The 22263-nt window shown below is 43.1% G+C and overlaps 1 protein-coding gene across 7 annotated transcripts in view; it reads left to right on the top strand.

Annotated features, from left to right (window-relative positions):
- Nek10 (NIMA related kinase 10) overlaps positions 1-22263 on the top strand; it is a 196438-nt gene that overhangs the window by 138286 nt on the left and 35889 nt on the right. For 5 of the 7 annotated variants that reach the window (XR_008217203.1, XM_052734077.1, XM_052734076.1 and 2 more), the window contains 6 exons: positions 2004-2196; positions 2275-2361; positions 4223-4277; positions 11021-11058; positions 20042-20071; positions 21652-21752. Coding sequence is in view for 6 of the 7 variants with exons in the window: in XM_052734077.1 (XP_052590037.1) it covers positions 2004-2196; positions 2275-2361; positions 4223-4277; positions 11021-11058; positions 20042-20071; positions 21652-21752 (504 nt within the window). In the remaining variant the exon portion in view is untranslated. The remainder of the gene's footprint in view (positions 1-2003; positions 2197-2274; positions 2362-4222; positions 4278-11020; positions 11059-20041; positions 20072-21651; positions 21753-22263) is intronic. The other 2 variants (XM_052734079.1, XM_052734075.1) reach the window with 1 other exon arrangement.

The following is a 22263-nucleotide window of genomic DNA, read 5'->3' as shown; positions in this document are numbered from 1 at the left end:
GTCTTAGAAGATGTTCATAGGTTTGGAAGCAGGAACATTTTGCTCTGCAGAGACTACCCAAAACATACCCTGTCTAAGTTAGAAGAGCAGGCAGGACCCTAGATGGAGGAGTTAACCCAGGATCGTCACAGCAGACTAGACATTGACTAGAAGACTAGTTATGGAAAATCAAATTAGAAGTGTGTTATGGAATATTATTTTAAGATGTGTTACATTTGTTCATGCTGTAGAACATTTGTTTTAATGATGCAAAGATGTGTTGCATTCATTTGTGTTGCATTTGTTTAACTCTGTGAAGCTGTGTTACTTTGCCTGCCTAAAATACCTGATTGGTCTAATAAACAGCTGAACAGCCAATAGCAAGGCAGGAAAAAGGATAGGTAGGGCTGGCAGGCAGAGAATAAGTAAAAAAAGAGGCAAGAAGGGACCAGCTACCCAGCCAGCCACAAAGTAAGAATGAAAGTAAGATTACAGAAGTAAGAAAATAAAAAAGTCCAGAGGCAAATTGTAGACTGGACATTTTAAGTTAAGAAAAGCTGACAAGAAATAAGCCAAGCTAAGGCCAGGCATTAATAAGAAAGAATAAGCCTCTGTGTGTGTTTTATTTGGGAACTGGGTGGTGGGCCCCCCAAAAGAGCCAAAAGAGCAAAGAGTAAAAGAGTAAATAACAACAGAAGTGTGTTTCTCCAACTGCATATTAACTTCCAGAAAATGAAAGTTGGTGAACCTGAGGTAAAGAATGCTGAAAAGATCCCTTGGGAAATGATAACAGACAGCAACTGGGCAGGCAGATGCAGCAGAGAGATGTCTTGTTTAGATGACATATGCACATGAATGCTGTCATGGATTTATTGACTCATGTATCATGAGATCTTGAGTTTTCTCCATCTACAAATTTTGCCACCAATGGATTCTGAACAACATGCTTCTTGAGCCCATTAGTGCTGCTTGAGTTGTAGGGAAATCTGTAAAAAATAAATGAGCAAACACATACCAGCCTTGCAAAAAGACTTGCTTCACATTGAGCAGTTTAGTAAAGAAGTGAGGATGGACTTAGGAGAACAGAGTCTGCCGGATCACAGCATCACAGCGTGTGTCCTTCTCTCCTGCCTGGAGCCGTCCTCCTTTGTAGCTTCTCCTTTTGTGCCCCTGGCCTGTACCTTAGCTCTGCTAGTGATCTTCAGCCATGCAGCCTAAGCAACTCTCCACACTTGCTGTGAATGGTCCCACCTGGTGAATGCCTTTGGTATTGTGAATTACGTGGGTAGTTTCTTGTTCAGTGTCATCTGCTTTGATAGCCCCAAGCTGCCAGCCTTTTGTGTCATTAAATGTTTTTATTTTTAGTGAACCTGAGAAACATGTTACATGTGGTTTATTATGTGGTGTAGCAGAATATTGAGACCTGGGCCAGATGAATGACTTAGGTGTGGTCTCAATGTAGACATACTTTCATTCTCTCAGGACTTTCTGGAGGAGTGTGTGTCCAGTTCTACAAGAGGGAAGCCAGAGTTGCTGGAGCCTTGAGTGACTGAGTCCTCATCACTGCTGTCCCTCATCTTGTAGGGGGTGTCGTTGCTCATTCCTCATGGCCTGGCTTTGTCTTATACTCATGTTCCTCCGAGAAATTCTTTCCTAGCTGATGTGGGGATGAGTAGCTGCCATTGCAAATATTTGGGAAGAGACTCAAAGGGGAGAAATTTCTGGTAAATTTTCATCTGGGCTCTGTTCCTTACATACAGTTAGGCCACCAGCTCTCTCAGGCCCTTGGTGTGGGCACTGCTGTCTCTGGTCTTTTGACAGATAGTTGATTTTGTTTGACTTCTTGGTGTTTATGGATTAAATGGGCCCAGCAGTGGGTGCATAGGTGGAATTACTGCTGTCACTTCTGCATGAAGTATTTGCAGTGGTATCTTAGACATTTACATGTGCATTGTGACGTGTTGGGTCCTGCAAAGAAAAGAGAGGATGGGGTGGGTGCTGAAGACTCAGAATTCTCCTTCCAGGAAACCTTTGAGAAGGCAAGCCTGAGCAGCAGCAGCAGTGGGGCAGCCAGCCTGAAAAGTGAGCTTTCAGAGAGCGCGGAGCTGCCTGGGGAGGGCTTCCATGGTGCCCTGCAGTGTGGGAAGGAGGAGGACAGGACCTGTGAGGAGGTGCTGTCCGAGGAGGACAACTTCCACCTGGAGAGTGTGGAGAAAGGTGAGTCGGCTGAGTGGTGAGGGCAGGCATGCACTGGGGAACTTCTGTTCTAGGCTCACCCCCTTCTTTTCTCTGCAGATGTGTATTCTGAGCTGGATGATGAGCTGGACATCTTGGACAACTGTAGCAGCTCCAGTTCAAGCCCTCTAAAGGAGTCTACATTTAGTAAGCTCACTGTACAAGTTTGTCATTGTGGGACTGCAGTGGTGTGGTCCTGAGAGCGAGAGGGTAGATGGAGCGTGGGACTGCTGTCTCAGGTTCAGTACTCCCGTGGACAGCCAGAGGCCAGACACCAGGCAAAGGGGTGCTTTTTCATTTTTATGAGCAAATGCAGGTTGTGACCAGGGAGCTGAAATGACGAGGTTGCAAACAGCCCAGTCCCCTTAGGAATGATGGACATGGCATTTTACCAGTCTGTGGGTTAGAGGAACTAGGAACTCATGGGAGAAATCAGCCAAGGTGTACCATAACTTTTGTGCAATTGTATTCTCACTCATTGGCCTTGTTTCATCTCCATCACTGATAAAACACCAACAAAGGCCGCTTAGGGGGAGGAACGGCCTTTTTAGCTCACAGTTCCAGGATGGCATCCATCACAGCAGGGAGCAAGGGGGCAGGAACTTAAAATAGTCACAGATGAGAGCAGAGTGAAGTGAATGCATACATGCTTGTGTTTGGCCCACTTTCTATACTCAACAGACCAGGACCAAATCCAGGGAATGGCACCACCCACAACAGGCAGGGCTTCCCATCCCATTAACTAATCCAACTGAGAAAATCCCTCACAGGCATGCCCACAGGCCAACCCGATCTAAGGCAGTCCTCTCTGAGACTCCTTTCCCAGCTGACTCTAGAATGCATCAAGTTAATGAATGAAACCAAATATTGCAATTATATATTTATTGCATCTAAGTAAAATAAATATTTTAAATGTTTAGGACTATGAAAAATATGATGTGTAAAACCAGCCCAATATTAGTCTTAAATTGAAATAAGAACAAAAAAATAAAAAAAAATGAGGAATAGGAAAGAAAAGAAAATAATATATTTAGATAGAATTTAAAGACTGTAAGGGAAAATGGGATCAAATCAACTTGGCAGGCATGAAACTGAAAGAAATGTTAAAATAGAAATGGAGAAAAAAATAAATCTCACTGAAGAGTGTGTTAACTGGATTTAAATTTTCTAACTAGAGAGACTTTAAATAAATGTGAAGTATAAATAATTCTGTCTGCTCAGTGATTATGCTATGAGAACCCCAGGAGAGAAGACAGAAAATAGCCTTGCTAAAGATCCACGTGGAGTTCCAAAGATTTAGCCATATTCCTTGTCTTTTCTATACTTAATGACTCCATCAAAACAGTGACTAGATCTTCCAGATTTTTAGGAACAATCACCATGACCAATTCTTTGTTCTATATTTCCTAAGAGTTCCTGCCTGGGAGACAAAGTGCCTTGATTTGTAGTTGGAGGATGATGGATACCATGCAGGAGAAATGAATGCTTCATGCATGTAAATGTGTAGCAAATCCTAGAAGAGCCTCTTTGGTTGGTGATGAGCATTTGGTGTATATCCCTAGTCACAGCACTGGAGATGGGTGGCGGGGAGGCAGGAGGAGAGACAGGACCTCCATGTGGAGATGTCCGCACGAATGCTTGAAGATTAAAATGACACAGACATGCTGTTGTGCTTAATAACAGTATTCTGTTTATCATCTTTCCTTTGGAAGAAAAAAACATTATACAAACCAAGTGCATGTTAATTTTTAACATTATATTTGAGCAAATACTTTCAAGAAAAATAGTGGTTAGAGTGAAGGGCGGCTACCACGACAGTAGAGCCTGAGCAGTTGAAAAGAGGGTTGCTGGAGGCCAGGACACAGCTTGTGGCTGAGCACTGCCCGGGAACACACTCCCAGCGGGGACTCTCCCAGCACTGGACACAAACCAAGGCAACGTACAACAGCAGTGAAAGCCACAGTTTCTGGAGTGATAATTTACAGTTACTTCTATTTTCTCATTTTAGGTATTTTAAAGAGAAGTTTCAGTGCTTCGGGAAGAGAAAGGCATTCACAGGCCAGGTATGTCTGGAAGTGCGTTTAGTCTAGGCAGAGCTGAGCCACTTGGCGCTAAGTTGCCCCATAACTGGCAGAAGTCACTGTGGACATATGGACATAGAAACTGTCAGCTTTCCCAGAGCCAGAGCCGAGGACTGCTTAGTGGTTTAGCATGCTGGAGAGTGCTAGGCCTCGGCTGGCCCCTAGTGGGTCTGCCTTCTTCTAGTTCTGTGACAGCCAAACAATCTCTGAGCATAATCTGAGCCAAGGCAGAGGAATAGCCTTGCGCAGTGAGCTCACCTGAGGCCCTGGGTCCTTAGAACATGGATGTGTGACTCAGTTCCATGGCAAAGGTGGGCAAGGTGAGGAAAGGGGACTTGGGGACACACCCTCCCTCCTAAGGATCCAGCCTGAATGTTGTGTTTGTGACTCCTGCTCAGACATATTTGGCATAACTCCTTTATACAACCACTGCCATCTTAAAAAGATGATGACACACGAACGCGCACACTCGCACCCCCCCCCACACACACACATTTTTTTTTTTAAGAGAAAGGAGAACTTATTAGGGGACAATAACTTTTGGGGGTAAGAACTAAAACTAAACTATTAGATTTGGCCTTTGCAAATCCCATGATCTTTAGGAGAATGGTTTGGGAGGCATTGGGGAAGCATGGCTGGGACCTCAAAGGTTGGCTGCAGTAATCTTAGAGCTCTAGAAGCAGAAACAGCTGCAGAATGTGAGGAGTGGCTTGGACAGTTAGCGTCAGGGAAAGAGCCTCCTGGAATCAACATAATGTCAGGGATGCCCGTGGAGAGGCAGTCTACAGGGAACACACAATCAGGGATTGTAGTTAGAGTTTTCCTGCCTGGCCCACAGTCAGGACAAATCTCTCTCACCTGCCAGTCCCACAGGCGCTCAGACCCAACCAAGTAAACACAGAGACTTACATTGTTTACAAACTGTATGGCCGTGGCAGGCTTCTTGCTAACTGTTCTTATATCTTAAATTAATCCATTTATATAAATCTATACCTTGCCACGTGGCTCGTGGCTTACCGGCATCTTCAGGTGCTGCTTGTCATGGCTGGCAGTGTCTCCCTCTGCCTTCCTGTACTCTCAATTCTCCTCTCTGTTAGTCCCGCCTATACTTCCTGCCTGGCTACTGGCCAATCAGTGTTTTATTTATTGACCAATCAGAGCAACACATTTGCCATACAGACCATCCCACAGCAAGGGATGATTAATTTGAAAGAAATGGCACCAAAGAAATGTGGGGGGAGGGGCACAGCACTAGCTTTCTGTCTGCAGAGACAGAACCATACAATTAAGATCCTCAAATAGAGAGGAGGGGCCTACTTATGGGAAGATGTTCTTGGCCACTGCACAGAGGATGGCCTAGATTCAGAGTACTCTCATCCAGGAGCACTCAGTACAGGGCTGGGGAAGATGAGCAGATGGCAGAGGGACACTCAGAGGCTGAGCACCCTTAATGCGGACGCATACCCAAGTGCCGACACCAGCACACTCTGACATACAGCTGGATGCCCCAGTTAAGAAGGCTTTACGTAAAAATGGAATTTTCTACCAGATAAATTCGGACATCTTGAAAGCGCCAAATAATTGTAGCCTTGATTTCTAGAAGAATCCATGGGAACCTTCCTCATTTGTAATAGTCCTATTTGCGTCCAACCCTTTGGAGATAACAAAAAACATATGTTACATATTTCAAATCTTGAGGGGATTTTTTAAAATCTAGAAATTAGTTAAAATTTTTGTAACAAATTATATTAAATAGAGTTAGTAGATAGAAGTGCTGTGGGTTGTCTTTCTGTACTCTAAATATGTGTTGCTCCCATTGGTTAATAAGTAAAACTGCTTTGGCCTATGACAAGGCAGAATAGAGCCAGGTGGGAAATCCAAACAGTGATACAGGGAGAAGAGGGTGGAGTCGGGGGAGTGGGCAGAGTCAGGGAGATGCCAGCAGAATGTGAAAGTACCGGTAAGCCACCAGCCACATGGTGGTACATAGATGAATAGAAATGGGTTAATTTAAGTGTAAGAGCTAGTTAGTAATAAGCCTGAACTACTGGCAGAGCATTTATAAGTAATATTAAGCCTTGGAGTCAATTATTTAAGAAATGGCTGCCAGATATTTGGGAACAGGCAGGTGGGAGAGAAACTTCTGCCTACATAAACGTTCAACCAGAAGCAGAGACACTATGGAGTAGTGTCTACCGGGTACTTACGAATCTGTGAATATGGCAGGTGGCCAGGACACTGAGGCTGGTGCTTCCCAAACTGTGTTCCAATGTGGCTGAAGACTGACCTAAAAGCCCATTCCTGTAGCTGTGTCTCGTGTGTGGGACATGCTGTGTGATGAGCCCCCGCGAAGCACAGTGGGTTTAAGACAGGCTGTTTTCACTGCAGGCGTTCACAGTATAGAGTAAGGAATATGGCACAGGGTAGACGGGGGCAATGAGAGAAGACAGTCTGCACATCATACAAAGCAGGAGGAAAGAAAACTAAACATTTTTACTTCTTTCCAGGTGACTCTAATGGAGTCTCTGAATTAAAATGAGACAGTTTTAAAGTATAATTTCTAGTTATCTTAAAGTCATTATATAAAGCTAAAGTTCTTTTTTTATTTAATTTGTTTAGGATTTTCCTAGGCTTCTTGGTGTATTAATGTGAAATATAAATTAATAAAATATGTAGAAACAAAATGATGCATTAAAACCTAAAAGAGGATCAAGATACTACATACTACATACTACATACTACATACTACATACTAGAGTAAAAATCAAGGGGAAAGTCATCCCCATAGTGGTTTTTGACTTTTCTGTATCCAGCATGAACAAGTGTGGTGGTGACAAGGAGACCCTGAGCACTCGTCAGAAAGCCACCTGGTCTGGGGTGAGCCGCTGCCACAGCGATGCACAGGCCTGCCCTAAGCACAGCTTCTGGAATTTAGAATCCAGGCGTGATGGTGGCTAAATGTAACAGAGAGAAAGCACAGGCAAGACATTCTCAAACGTGATCACCCCAGACAGAAGCAGGAAGATCCATGGAAACAGTGAATTCAAGACCAATCTGAGTTTCTAAGTTAGGGTTTCTGCTCCTGTGATGAAACACTGTGACCAAAAAGCAAGTTGGGGAGGAAAGGGTTTGTTTGGCTTACACTTCCACATTGCTATTCATCACTGAAGAAAGTCAGACAGGAACTCAAACAGGGCAGGGTCCTGGAGGCAAGGAGCTGAGGCAGAGGCCATGGAGGGGTGCTGGTTTCTGGCTTGCTTCCCATGGCTTGCTCAGCCCACCTTATAGAACCCAGGACCACCAGTCCAGAGGTGTTACCACCCACCATGTGCTGGGCCCTCCCCTATTGATCACTAATTGAGAAAATACCTTATACCTATATCTCAAGGAGGTATTTCTTCAGTTGAGGCTCCTTGCTCTCTGAAGACTCTAATGTGTGTCCAGTTGACACACAAAACTAGCCAGTACACTGGACAATGTTGCAAGAACCCCAGCTCAAAAAAGTAAGAACATCCATCTGGTCATTTATTTTGGTATGCCAGGCTTAGACTAAATAGTATGTGGGTGTTTCTTTACTTCCCTGGTACAGTGTGTTGCATACAGATGCTGATCCACAGATATGTGTTGGGTGCTTGTTCATTAGTAAATTAATGAGTTATCTCACTACAATTCCGAGTTTCTTACTGTAAAGGACTGAAATCTTGCTCACTTCCTTGAATTAATTTATAGTGTTAGCTGTAGATTAAAGCCCGCTTTTTTTTTTATTCTGTTGCTTAGGCAACAAGATTTCTCCATGCCTACTTGCCTTCTGTTGCCAAGGCAACAGGGTGTAGTTGGCTGGCTGCTCCGAAACATCGGATGTTTGCAGTGTCAGAGATTCCTGCAGTGAATACCTTCTTTGTGAGGATGGTTTTACTTGAGGGTGTGCTCCTGACTCTAATCTTTGTAGAGAGAGATGGCTGCAGAGGTGTCTGACCATCCAGCATCATAGATGTGACCAGAAGGACCCTCGCATTGTCTTAGGACCCACAGTCCCTCCCTCCTAACAGCCGTCTCATTATTTACGTGCAGCCATCCTGCCTCCACTTCTCATTCATAATCTGGGTCTCATTTTGCTTTTATTGAATATGGATGCTTGACCACTGCTTACCAGAATCAACCTGGCCTCTCTGCCAGGGTCACAAGCCAGCAATCTTCCTAGCAGCACCGCCATGACAAACAGTACTATGCCACCAGGAAGTACGATCCCTTTTCTATGGCAGTTCTAAGATTGCCCGGCTGTTGCTCATTTGCTTCCAGCCATCAATACAGTCTGAAGAGAAAGCTAGGAGCCTGGCACCACCCCCTCACCGAGATACCAACTCTGTTAACACAATCTGAAGGGAAAGCCAGGAGCCTGGCACCACCTCCTCACCAAGGTATCAACTCTGTCAACATTGCCGTGGATGAAGACCTTGACTAAACATGAGAGCCCAACCTCCCTCAGTTCACCTCTCCTGCCTGTCATGGTCATGAATGTTGAAGGATTCTAGTTACCTTGTATGTCATGGCTGCAGTGATCTCAAATGACATGTATTATAAGCCAAGCTTCTCATTTCATGTGATGTATTTAAAGGATTTCTTTGAGAGAAAATTCTAGAGTGTTATCTATTTCACGGCCAGGACTTTAATGACAAAATAATTATCCAAGTAATTCATGCTTTTCTGACAAAATAATTACCAAACCAATTCACACTGTGCTTTCATTAATTCAGAGTGAAATCTGTTTTAGAAACCACAGAGTTCAGCTGCATCTCCTGCCTTCCCACTGACTGCTGTGGAGGGAGGTCTAGGCTAGCACGCACCTCAGCATGTCAGTCTCCTCAGGCTTATGAGCTGTGGACTAGTTCATGCTGGATCTGAGGACAGCTAGAGGTCATGACCTTTAGAGTCCTTTCAGCTTCTGAAGTGCCGTCGCCAGCTTTAGAAGCCGTTTGTGTCCATTTAAAAACTTTAATTAGACAACGTCTTCAATATGCTGTCGTCTCACCAGAAAACATGTCTGAAATCTCTCCCTGTGTTAAATCATCCCTGTGGCCAGCTTGAGCTGTTGTGGGAATGCCATCATCTGGAATCACAACTCTCCATAGGTCATAAGTGTTCGGTGTGCCTCGGTGTAGAATTTCCTCAGGCTCTGCCTCATTCCTACCATCTGTCTGCCTGTGGGCCCAGCAATTGCCCAGGAAGAGCTGTAGCTTCTGTTCACAGTGGAGCTATGCCATTTTGAAGTTACAAATGCCTGACCCTCCTTGTGGCTAATGGCTCATCTTCAGAGAAAGTAATGAGTTTTCTACTGCACTGTGGAGAAAGCAACCTTAGAAGCTCTGAGACTATGTGGGGGGTTTCTTTTCACTACTCGTGCAGGGCCTCTATGGAAAGAATAAGTGTGTGTGTGTGTGTGTGTGTGTGTATGTGTGTGTGTGTGTGTGTGTGTGTGTGATGTTTTCTGTGAACATTCTCTAATGCTTGTTTTATTTTTAAGTACGTGTATGTATGTATATGTGCCCACAGAAAACAGCAGAGGGTGTTGAATCTCACTTGGAGCTTGGAGTTATAGGTGGGTGTTAAGTTTCCCTATATCAGTGCTGGAACCAAACTTGGGCAAGAGAAGTATGTGCACTTAACCACTGAGCCATCTTTCTAGCCTCTGCCTTAAAACTTACTAAAGAAGAATCTAGAATTGTACAGAGCAGCACATAAGTTGGAGCAGCTGAGCACATTTGGGGGATCCATGTCATTTATCCCATCACACATACTATTTAATAAGAATATTTGAAATAAGAGATTTTTCAGGACAATAAAAGTAATAATCCAGCTAACTCAGTTTGTGTGTTACCAGCCTTTCCAGAACATCTGTAAACACAAATGAAAGCTTTCCACAAGTTGTATTTTAATTCACTTCTAAGGCAATGAGGACCATGAGGTGTCAGGCCCAGCAGCTCTGTGCACTGAGTAATGCGTGGGTAAGGGATAGTGGCCAACGGCTTCTATAGAAAGTCAGGACAGTTTAATATGTAGATAGCTAGGCACATGTGTTGACTTGAGCAGTCAAAACTGTGCCTAGTGCCACTGAGGCACCGAATGTTTAGTTTGATAGTACTTTAAATGTAAAACAGTATAAAACATTCATTTTCAAAGGTTGATATTTTGAATCTGTTTGATGAAAATATAAGATTAATCTCACCTTTTTCTTTTTACTTTTTAAAAATGTGTCTACCTAGAAAGTTTTAAATTGCCGGGCGGTGGTGGCGCACGACTTTAATCCCAGCACTCGGGAGGCAGAGCCAGGCGGATCTCTGTGAGTTTGAGGCCAACCTGGGCTACCAAGTGAGTTCCAGGAAAGGCGCAAAACTACACAGAGAAACCCTGTCTCGAAAAACCAAAAAAAAAAAAAAAAAAAAAAAAAAAGTTAAATTATTTTTAATACAAAAATCACAGCCAATGAGGGTTTAGCTACGTAGCAAGTTTGAGACTAGCCTGAGCTTCCCACTCTTGCTCATCTCAAAGATTTGCTCATCACAAACCACCTTGGCAGGACAAGGTGCTTCTGTTTGCCAGCCCAAAGTCTATCTTGCATTCAAAATGCTGGTTTCTCTCTTTATTGAATGTAGCACAATGCCACTCTCAATAACTGTTTGTCACTAGGTGGAACTTTCCTAACGGCCCCTATCTGATTCTGTTTCCAGGGACTTCATTGGTGGCCTGGGATCAAGACCAAGACCAGGTAACTCAGAACTGATCCTAGTCATGCCTTCCTGCAAACTAGTATGAGCTAGTCAGCTCCCCCACTTTGCTATTCTCTTCTCAGCTTTGCTGCCTCTCAATTTGATTTGCTTTTGAAAGCCCACACCCACATGCCCAGGACACACTTAAGGAAGGAGAGGCGAGTTAGTGGCAGGGTGACAGTTAGAGCCTGCCCACTGGGATTCTCCACAGTCCCAAAGATCATGGCAGTACTCGGTAGATCATTTTGATGTTAAGCACATGATGAGTCTAAGATATCTTGAATGATACCCCAGGGGATATTGTGACACATAGCAGGAGAATTCTGTCTGACTTGCTTACCACTGCTGCTGTTCAGTGGCACAGAACTGATCAAACTATTATAAGCTGTTTTCCCAAAATTTGCATTTCTGCCTTCATGAAAATATTAACCACTTACTCTATAAAGTATATAGCTACTCCAAAAAATAGTGACTGTATTTTTATGTAGATATTTATGAAAACTCAACCTCTCCAATACCAGAAAGTGCATCTTTTTTTTTCATTTCTTTTACTCTGACTGACACAGTTATTTTTCTAGACACAGTTATTTTTGCTTGATTGAAAAGAAGTGATCACATCATTTCTCTGAGTTTAAAATTACCCTTAGATTTTATTTTATCTCTGTTCCTGTGTATCTGTGCTGCAGCACACCTGCTGTGGCACACCTATAGAGGTCAGGGGACCACTTGGTGGCTTCAGTTCTCTTCTTCCACAGTGGTTCATAGGGATTGAACTCTTGGCTTCAACAGCAAGTGACCTTACCCACTGAACCCTCTCACCAGCCTGAAACTATGTGTCTTTAGATGTAAATGTTTATAAAGATTCTGTGGGACAAGAAGAGTAGGTTACTTAGTTTTCTATTTCTAGTAAGGATCATTAAGGAAGACCAATGTCCAATAGTAAAATTATCAACTAAACCCAGACGGTTCAGCAGACACTTGGTTTCATTGTTTATATGTGAGTATATGATTCTTGAGCAAAATGTATTCTAGTGTGTGGGTCATTTGGAGCTATTGTTTGGTGCCATTTTCATTTTTACTCCTTAGTTCACATTTGGTGTGTTTAATGTGTTCAGCGAGCACAGATAATATGGATGAAGTTACAGGAATTTTAGGCTCTCTCCAGTTAGTAAACTTTTTTTTTCTTCTTTTTTTTGGGTTTTTTTCGAGACAGGGTTTCTCTGTGTAGCTTTTGGATCTCACTTTGTAGACCAGGCTGGACTCACAATGATCCGCCTGGCTCTGCCTCCCGAGTGCTGGGATTAAAGGCATGCGCCACCTCTGCCCGGCTAGTAAACTTTCTTTGAAAGTGTTATGGACAATTTAAGGCTATCACAATGTCAGTATAGATGCAAAGCGAGATGGTTTTATTGTTAAAATGCCTAAAAGTGTCACATTGACCCTGGCTGCCATACTATTGTCTTGGCAAAAGTGAGTCAATAATATAAGTGTGGATCTGAAATGATGGTTGTTTTAGGCTCTTTAACAGTGAGACCAGAATTCCTACACATGCAAGCAAGCCATGGCCTCTGCATCATAGAAATTTGGTTAGTTTTGAAGAATGGATTGAGTTGGTATAGTGTAAGATTTGATTTTAACCAAACAATTTACACTGCAAATATGTATGTAATCTCTTTATACTTTGCCTTAAAAAAATGTTGATCTATAAAAGTATGAGCCACAGGCACTAACACATTTTAAGTGTCAGTGAATGCTACCTTTTACTCAAAAGAACAAGTTTCATTTTTACTAATAATGTGGAGCACACTCACACACATGAGGAACAGGCTACCACCTGCAAGTGATTCTGCTTCTGAGTTCAAACTTTGGATCTTTATTATCCTCCATTTTAATGCAAAACTGCTTTCCTGCCTATTGTAAACGTACTTTAAAAAGTGTTGCAGGTAAATTTGGACCACTGTTGGTTTAACAAGTTACAAATAGCTGGTAGCAGGCAGTTTGCTCACCTGCCCATGACTCCACTCCAGGCACACCTTGAGACTTTCCTCTGTGAGAGTAAAGGGTGATACTGACTGCACACTTCCACCATATGGGTTAGGACATCTGATGTGGATTACACTAGCATCATTCACAATTACATATGTGAGTGATTTGGGTTTTTTTAGGCATGCTCTATTATTGTATTTTTACTTATTTAACCTTAAATTAAGCTTTCCTAGGTGGAGAGGAACACATTTTAAAATAAAAAAATACCATCCACAGCCCTGAATTTCCTGAGTATTCTGTTACAAATGACAGGGAAGAGGGAATTTAGTGAAACCCTGAGCAGCCCCAGGAATGTATCTAGTGTATGGGAACCATTCTCCTTGTGCTGTGCAAGGACAGAGGTGAGAACCATGAGTTTGGAGTTGCGTGTCACTGTCTAATGTGATTGTGACTGGTTCTTAGGGACCTTTGAGTCCATAGTGTGATAACAGCAGAACTGAGAGGCACCCCAGTCCGGTAGAATCATGAATGCTGAACTACCACAGTTAATGCTGTTAAAAGAGCCCATGCTGTCTTTTCCTGTTAACTAGATTGTGGCAATAGTATGTTGCATTCCTAGTCCTTGGGCTGAGTAACAGATGTAGTTCGCTGTCTACAGCTCTGAGAACTTAGGGTGAAAGTGCTGGCAGGAATCAGCATGGAGTCCATGAGTGAGTGAGCATGTTAGTTAGTTCAGTCACTTGTGATATCTTCTGCAGATTTTACCATAGCGAAGTGCCATTTATATCATTTCTCTAAGCTTTCTCCATTTGAACCTTTTTACAGAGGTTTATATTATCTCTGTAATGGGAAGCCAGCACAGTGTCACTTGCCCTAAATAGAGGACAGTTCTAAACATAAATAAAAATCTTATAAAAACACCTGACTTCTGTGCAGATTTTGCTGCCTGCTCACCCTGAGCTCTGGGGTCATCATGAGAAGCAATAAGCTAGCATTTGAGAAACTGAAGACATGTGTGCCTCACCAAACTTCATTCATGATGTTATCAGTATGAAGAAAAAAAGAAAAGAAAAATTGGAAAAGGAATATATTTTCTATGGTGCCATTCCACACTCGGTGTGAGAGAGCATCAGGTCTCAGGAAACCCTGCTCTTTATAAATAATTGATTGAGTTGGTGCCCACATAGTCACACAACTAGTCACTGCTGACTATTGTCTTTTCAAGGCAAGGAAGATGACGTATGTCTGTGAAAATGAAATCATATAAAAATGTAACATAGGAGTGTATTCCTTCCACATATGTGGAGTACACTGTAGTGTCATGAACATCATTAGTGTGGGTTGAATTTATGTGTGTGTGTACTTTATGAATGTGTTCATGTGTGTGCACGTGTGTGTGCAGGTATGGTGGATGCCAGAGCTTGATGTCAAGTGTCTCAGCTACACGCTACCTTATTTTTTGAGAAAGTGTTTCTCGCTGAACCTGGAGCTCATCCATTTGGTTGGGCTAGGTGGCCGGTGCACTTCAGGGATCCTCCTGCCTCTGCTTCCCCATGGCTGGGATTGCAAGTCTGTGATTCTGTGCCTTTCACGTGGGTGCTGGAGATCCACGTTCAGGTGCTCATGCTAATGAGCAAGCCCTTCACCCACTGAGCGTCCAAGTCAAACTCCTCAGTATGAAGTGCTGTCAGCCAGGAGCATGGCCGGATGTGGCTGGAGTAACCCTGATGTTCCCTCCCTCCCTCCCTCCCTTCCTCCCTCCCTCCCTCCCTTCCTCCCTCCCTTCCTCAGCTTTTCACTTAGACAGAATATGACACCCAGGCGCTGAGTTGATGTATGAGGGCTCTCAGTCTGCACTATCAATAGAAACTGTCACTTCACGATTGCTGGGCTCTTAGATAGGTGACTTTAAATGACTGTGATCTATTTTTGTACTTGTCCTTTGTTCATAAAAGTCAGCTCTGAATAAAGCAGTCTGTGTTTCACCTGAATATTCCAGAGTCACAGATCATGTTCTGGCTGGCTTCCTATGGACACCCTTTCTGGTTAGTTATTGGCACATGCTGTGTAAAAAGACTTTCTATGATAGCCAAAGTAGCCACATGTTTACCTTATTGTATCACATGGCAACCTTCTTAGGACATAGGAGCTCAGCAGATTTTTGTCCAAATGCCTGTGCTAGTGGCCTATACAATGCAACTTGGCACATAGTTGTGTGCCTTTCTGTATTTCTGTGGGAATTTTGAGTATATTGTTTATATCTCTCAACTAGCTGGTAAGCATCTTGAGTAGACATTTACACACACACACACACACACACACACACACACACACACACACACGTATGCGCGCACACACTCCTTTGAGGTCAGACATTCGAAATGATTTGTTGAGTAACCAATGCAGGCCCATTGCTACAAAGTTCCTTGTTTCTCTTCACATCTAATCTGAAATCCAAACTCAGAAACACTCCAAAACCAGAAGCTTTGCATGCTGATGCGAATGATTCTCACCTGATGTCATATGCTGAATTCCAGTCAGTGAAGACACTGTGTGAAATCATGGCCAGGTTGTGTGTGTTAGGTGTGTATGAACTATTATGTATTTAAATGTATATGAACTGTAAATGAAATTTGGGTTCAGACTTTACTCCCATTCTCAAGATAGCTCATCATGTGTGTACTAATATGTCCAAATATGAAGCAGTCTAAACTTCAAAGCATTTCTCTTTCTAAATACGTCAGAGAAAAGCTCCTCAACAGAATTTTGCTTTTAGGTTTGGCACTGGGGTTGTAGAAGGAAGGGCAAACTCACTTTACCAGTGATGACTTGCTTTCTAGTTCTTCATGCCAAGGAGACACTGAGCAAGGTATGCCAGATCCCAGGAGGATGCTGCCTATAGATGAGGATATTTTTCATCATTTTTCTATATTTTATTTTTAATTATGTGTATGTGTGCATGTTTGTGTGTGGGTATGCAGTGCATGAATTTAGGTGTCAACAGAGGCCAGAGGCATCAAATTCACTGGATCTAGAGTTACAGGTGGCTATGACCTGCCTGATATGGGTTCTCAGAAATGAACTTAAATCCTCTGCAAGAATATCGAGAGCCCTTAATCACTGAGCCACCTCTCCAGCCTCCATTTCTGTATTTGAATTCAATAATCAGGGAGCGATAATCTTGTGGAGGACTCAGGGATGCCTTGCTTTTTCATCCCTCTTGCCTGCAGGTAATTTTTCAGTATGCTGTTGACTGTGTCAGGCTGACACTAGACAAACTGACTACTGCTGGTCTCTTCTGCCCGGGAAGCAGTTTTGTACCCATAGCTTGCAGTATGGTAGCTGGGGTTTTTAAACTGCCCGTGCTGATGCTGATCTAGGTATTGAATGTGGCAGAAGCCTACCCAGGGTATGTATGTGCAAACGTGTCCTATACATATGCATACGCACCAACAAGGGGGGGGGGAGGAAGAGGGAGGGAAGAAGGAAGGAAGAAGGAAACAAGAAAGGCTGGGAAGGAAGAGGTTTATTTGGCTCCTAGTTTGGAGTTTCAGAGGCATGGCACTGGCAATGGCCCAGGCTGGAGGCAGCGTTGTTGCTGGCAGATGTGAGACAGTACATGGCCTCACACAGCAAAAACTAACTATGCACATCCGGGTCTGTTTTCCTTTTCTGACTAAGACATCAGAGTTCATTTGTGGGGACTCTACTGTGTCTCAATGTAGTCACGTTCCCAAGGACCAGCCTGGCCTGGAACGTGCCCAGGCATGTTGTTCATATCCACATAGTACAATCACATGATGGATGACCGGGGTTGAATACCCTATGTTTTTAGGAAGTAAATCAAGATCAAACAACAGCACATGTCATTCTCTGAGGCTGACACTTCAGCAGTCATCTTGGCTGTGGCTCTCCACAGACAGCTACCACATGTTGTAGGTCCCCTGCAAAGCATGTATGACCTCACCACCTGCAGTTTACTCCACTTCAGATGAAGACACTAGGGCTGAGAAGGGTGCCTTGCCTGAAAGCGTGCTGCTGGTACCCTGAAGAGAAAACCCACTCCATCCAGGCCTCTGCCTGCAGCTCCAGGCCTCCTATGGAAAGGTCTTCCTCACTGTCCATGTGACTCCTGGCTTCCTCTCCTGCTGAGCACTGGCTGTACCTTTCATGGCACTGCCCAGCCAAGCTAGAAATGACTGATGGTGTCCTTTGTGAAACTGTCCTTGTACTTGGAGGCTGCCAGTCAAGTGTGCCTTCCATCATGCCAGAGCTGTGTCCCATGCCTAGTGAAGGCCTACATAGTCATTACGGTCCCCACAGCAACCTCCACATCCCCACCCCATTCCTTATAGAGCAGTATTTCCCCTTCTTCAGAAGGCCCTGCCTCCTCTACTGTTACTTTGTCTTCCTGTCTCAGAGTTTCCTGGCAGGAAGAATTCAGAAAAATAACAGGTTGATACTTTATCCTGGTTTACTATTAGACTAGAGTGTTACCTTTCTGTTGTTCTGCTTTTAGTAATGAAAACTATAAAGACTTACACTTAAAATATTTTAATTTTGTTACAGCTAAACTTTAACAAGAAATAATGTATATATAATATTGTGCTATACAAAGTAAATTGGTAACATATTATGGATAGCTGTCCTTATATATTCATCCTCTCTTCCTCTAAATGTGTGTGTGTGTGTGTGTGTGTGTGGTGTTGTCTAATATTTGTGTGTTTGCATGTGTGTGGTGGTGGTGTGTGTGTGTGTGTGTGTGGCATATATAGTGTATTTCTGTGTATGTGTGCTGTGTGTGTATGGTATTTGTGTGTGTGTTGTGTGGTGTGTGTTTGTGATATGTGTGCACATACATGCATACTTGAAATTAGCTCAGAGCTGATTATTCATTGGTATTTTAGGGAAGCTTGTTTTGTAAAATGTTAGTAGTGAGAGGGCTATTAAGGAACAGCCAGGAAACCAATGGGAGAAGAAAGGGAAGAACTATGAATAATAAAGGGATATATTATTCTATCACCATATACACATATAAACATGTCATTGTGATCTGACATTTTGTGCAATTAATGTGGATTTATTGAAAAAGTAAAAAAAAAAAAAAGGACGCATTTGTCAATGCTTAAGGAGTGCAGTATTGACAGGGAACGACTCTGGAAAACGTGTTAAGAGAAAGTGACTCAGAACCAGATAGTGATGAGCCTGAGAGGGCCATATCGCCAACCACTGAATAAAGAATCTGTTTATTTGGATCTTAAAATTGTTTTGTCTGCCTAAGGGAAGTCACTCACTCTTCCGTGTCGAGGGTTGAGGAGGCTGAGTGACGGCCCAGCAGACGATGAACCGCGGCTCGCAGACGAGAGTTAGCTGAAGTTGTCCGGGAAATCCATTGTTTGCCAGTGTTGCAGACTCATTCCCTGCACACCAGTCTTGCTTTGAAGTTTTCTTTCCTTCCTAAAGCCAACTCATGCCACAGGATAGTATCCTTGCTAGAACCACACCCCAACCAAAAGTCCTAAACTCCCCACCATGTAACAGCAGCAGGAACCTGAGAGATTTCTGGCAGAGTGGGGATTTAGAATCGCCTTATTCTGTGTGTCAGTGTTGAGAAGTAACAGATCACGTAGAAATATGTAATACTTTTAACATAAAATTCAAACGGAATAGAATTCAGGATATGGGAAGAATGTTTGCAGATCAATAAAGGAACAGTATAAGCAATTATCCAGCAGCAATAACAAAAACACCCAATAATTTTACCAACAGTCAACAACTACAAAGTAGAAAAAAAATACAGATTGGCACCGTTAGAATTTGATAGTAAGTAGTATTGATCCAGCTATGGGAAAATGCTTTCTCCCCTAGTCAGAGTGTGAAATAATTCAGGCACTTTAGAAGGTGTTTGTTTCAATGAGAAATGAATGTGTCTTTGGCCTTGGTAAATCTTGGCTCCTCAGTGAGATATGCTCTACAGCCTTGCTGACGGTCATGAGAAATGGCTGGCAACTGAGGTCCTGGCCAAGCGGAAGTTGCTAAGCAAAACACAAGGTACACAGGCAAACCATAGCCTCTTCCAGGGTCCTAAGGAATGAGCCGGAACTGGTCCATCCACGATACACAGAAAAACAATACCCCCCCCCCCTTTCTGTGACAATAATGCATCACCATTCCACTGACAAGGAGATGCCTCGAGGGGAAAGAAAGAGGAAAATGAAAGAGAAGGGAGGTTCTATATCTAAATTCTTTTTGTGGTTTTACCTTTCAAACTCTGTTAGAAGTGGCCAACAATGAGTAGTATTCTTCCTACCTGAATGAGCCCTTGTTGCGTGTGGTGTGCTCGGAAGCTTGCCAGTTCTCTTCCAATTCACTGCATTCACTTCTTACAGTGCGACTCATAACCTATTACACTGATGTTAGGACTCAAAGACAATTTAAAAGCTGCTGTTCCGAGTTACTTGTGCACGTGTGTAAAATGGATGGGCGTAGGGGATAGGAAGGCACCTCGCTAATGTCAGCAGTCATTTCTAATGAGTGGTCCTCAGAAGAGGTGGTCCCAGAGCCTTGAGCCTCATCTGTAATACATTTTTTTTTTTTTTTTTTTGGTTTTTCGAGACAGGGTTTCTCCGTGTAGCTTTGCGCCTTTTCCTGGAACTCACTTGGTAGCCCAGGCTGGCCTCGAACTCACAGAGATCCGCCTGGCTCTGCCTCCCGAGTGCTGGGATTAAAGGCGTGCGCCACCACCGCCCGGCTTGTAATACATTTTTGTGTGCTTGATTTACAAGGGACTTTTGAAACTAAATATTTGAAATTTTGTTTTAAGAGTAAGCAATCAAAGCTATTTTTGAAAGTCCAGAGTTTTCTAGAACTGAGGAATACTGTCAGATGGACTCAAACGAAGGTTTTTTTGTTTTGTTTTGTTTTGTTTTAAGTGAAAGTGCATAGCTGTGTGTTTAACAACAGGCATTCTAGCTAATTCTTTGTTTTTGTGTTTAGGGCCACAGATGAGCACATGTTTGTGGAAAGGTACAGTCAAGCCTGTGTGGTACCCATTCAGAATGCTGTCACAAACCTAAAAGTGCTCAGCCATGCTGAGAGACTTTAGCTTGTTATCTACAAATGCTGTATCTGCAAATCCGAACAGACTAGCCAGCATGAAATGACACAACCCCAAGTCCTCCGGGTTTCACTTGCCAGCATGTCCTGTTTTTAGTGAGCTTGGGCAGAAGGTTGTCTTTCCGGAGGTCTTTGGTGGGGAGCACAGGGAGAGGTTGGGGCTACTATGGGGAGCAGCCAGCATCACCGCTCTGGTCTTAGCTACAGTTAGTTAATTCTTGTGATTTACACGCTCATTTTTATTTTTGCCCTGAGGGTAATTTATTAAATCACAACTTAATGATCCAATAATTGATGCTTATGAGGAGTTTTCAAGAAAGACAGACCCTTTACATCTGAATAAGAAATTGGCATCAGATGACACAGAGCTGGGTTATTTCTTGTTCTTATTTTCAAACACGTAAATAGAGATATTCATAAAGAGAATCTTCATATTTTATTTTCCTCTTTGTTTTGTATCTTAAATGGATAATTTTATGTTTTTAAACAACCACATTAAATTCTCTTTAATGTTTTTGAGAACAAAGTATTAATGGCAAGACACACAACCTTCTTCTGAAAGCCCACATGTAAGAATCGTCTTTAAATTCGTAGTTATTGCTGAAGCAATTACTATAACAAATTTAATTTCTTAAATGTTTAAAATGGTATGGAAGAAAGAGAAGGGAGTCTTGGAAACTTAACTTTAATGAGAGAAAACTGGTAAATGAGTATTATCGCAGAAAACAAGGTATAGATGGGGGGCAAAGGGAAGAGGGGGTGCTATGCTATTGGGGTCTTCCATGTTCTCCATTGCAATCTGTGGGTGAGAGGAGAGAGGTGCAGCTAACACAGGGAGCGAGGCCATTCCTATATTAGCTTTGGAGTTCTCAAGAATAGATGGCCGTGGTGAGGAATATGAAGCTGGGGCAGCAGCGCTTGTGCAGATTGACAGTAGTAGCCTGAATCTGTGACGGTGCTGTGGTTTTACGGTGAGAATTCAGGGCAAGTTAACCTTGTCCCCGGAGACCCAGAAGGAAGTCAAAGTGGACTTTAAGGTTTACAATATTTAAGGATTTGAACAGTACTTAATTCTACTGTGAAGTTTTTGCCGATTTGATATTTGTGTCTAGTAGTTTTGATAATATTAGATTTAAAGTATGTTGTGGAAGGTATGATAAATTTATTATTTAAACACAAATAAACAAAAAGTGCTCCTCAGAACTGCGTATCTGAGGCACAACTTCCTCCCAACGGCAGCGTCCTGCATTTGCAAACAAAATATCCTAGGGCCTCTGGTCTTTCAAATACTATGCAAGGAATATTTTTGTTTCTTGGATGCTTGAGAAGTGGAGGGAAAGAAGAGCTTATTTCATATTATAAAACACAGAAGTGTTACAGGTCTCATTGGTAAGATGAGATCCTGGTTGCTTTTTTCCCAGAATTTTCTTCCGTTTTCCACGAATACCACTTTTAAGTGAACTTGACTAACTGGAATTTATCACCCACAGCATCTGCAGGCATTGCTGTATCCCAGCGGAAAGTGCGGCAGATCAGTGACCCCATCCAGCAGATTCTCATCCAGCTGCACAAAGTCATCTATATCACACAGGTCGGTGTCCACAGTGCCTCGCCTCTCATCTCAGCCACAAGGCCAGAGCCAACCCTGCGGAGAAAATGCGGCCTTGTGGGACTTGGAGTTAGAGGGAACCCTTAACTCTTTCCTCCTCTCCAGCCACATGTATGTGTATGTGGGGACACTTTGGCCTAGCAGTAAATGTGCCCGTTTTCTCATGGCCTGTACTCTCGTTGTGCTTAAACAGACTTCCACACAAGTGGCTCTTTTGTGTGTGGGTGCAAAGAGGGGCAGGACTTGGTAGCTTTTTCTACAAGCAGCTTTATCATAGGAATGGGGAAATGGGATCTTTCTCCTTTCATCTGCTTTGACAACAGAACCTCTCAAGGACATGAAAGCCAGACCCCTGACGCCCATAAAACCCAGGACCATTAAGACTTTATGAATCTGAGTACTGAGTACTTAGTACTGAGAAGCTCAGGGCTGAAGATTAGCTATTGGTTGTGGACAAAACTGGGTGTTCCTTCACCTAAAGCATGGACCACTT

This window comes from Peromyscus californicus, unplaced genomic scaffold (assembly GCF_007827085.1).
Source record: "Peromyscus californicus insignis strain IS unplaced genomic scaffold, ASM782708v3 Scaffold_12__1_contigs__length_115047231, whole genome shotgun sequence".
Classification (NCBI taxonomy): domain Eukaryota; kingdom Metazoa; phylum Chordata; class Mammalia; order Rodentia; family Cricetidae; genus Peromyscus; species Peromyscus californicus.
This window is presented reverse-complemented; position numbering and strand designations above follow the sequence as displayed.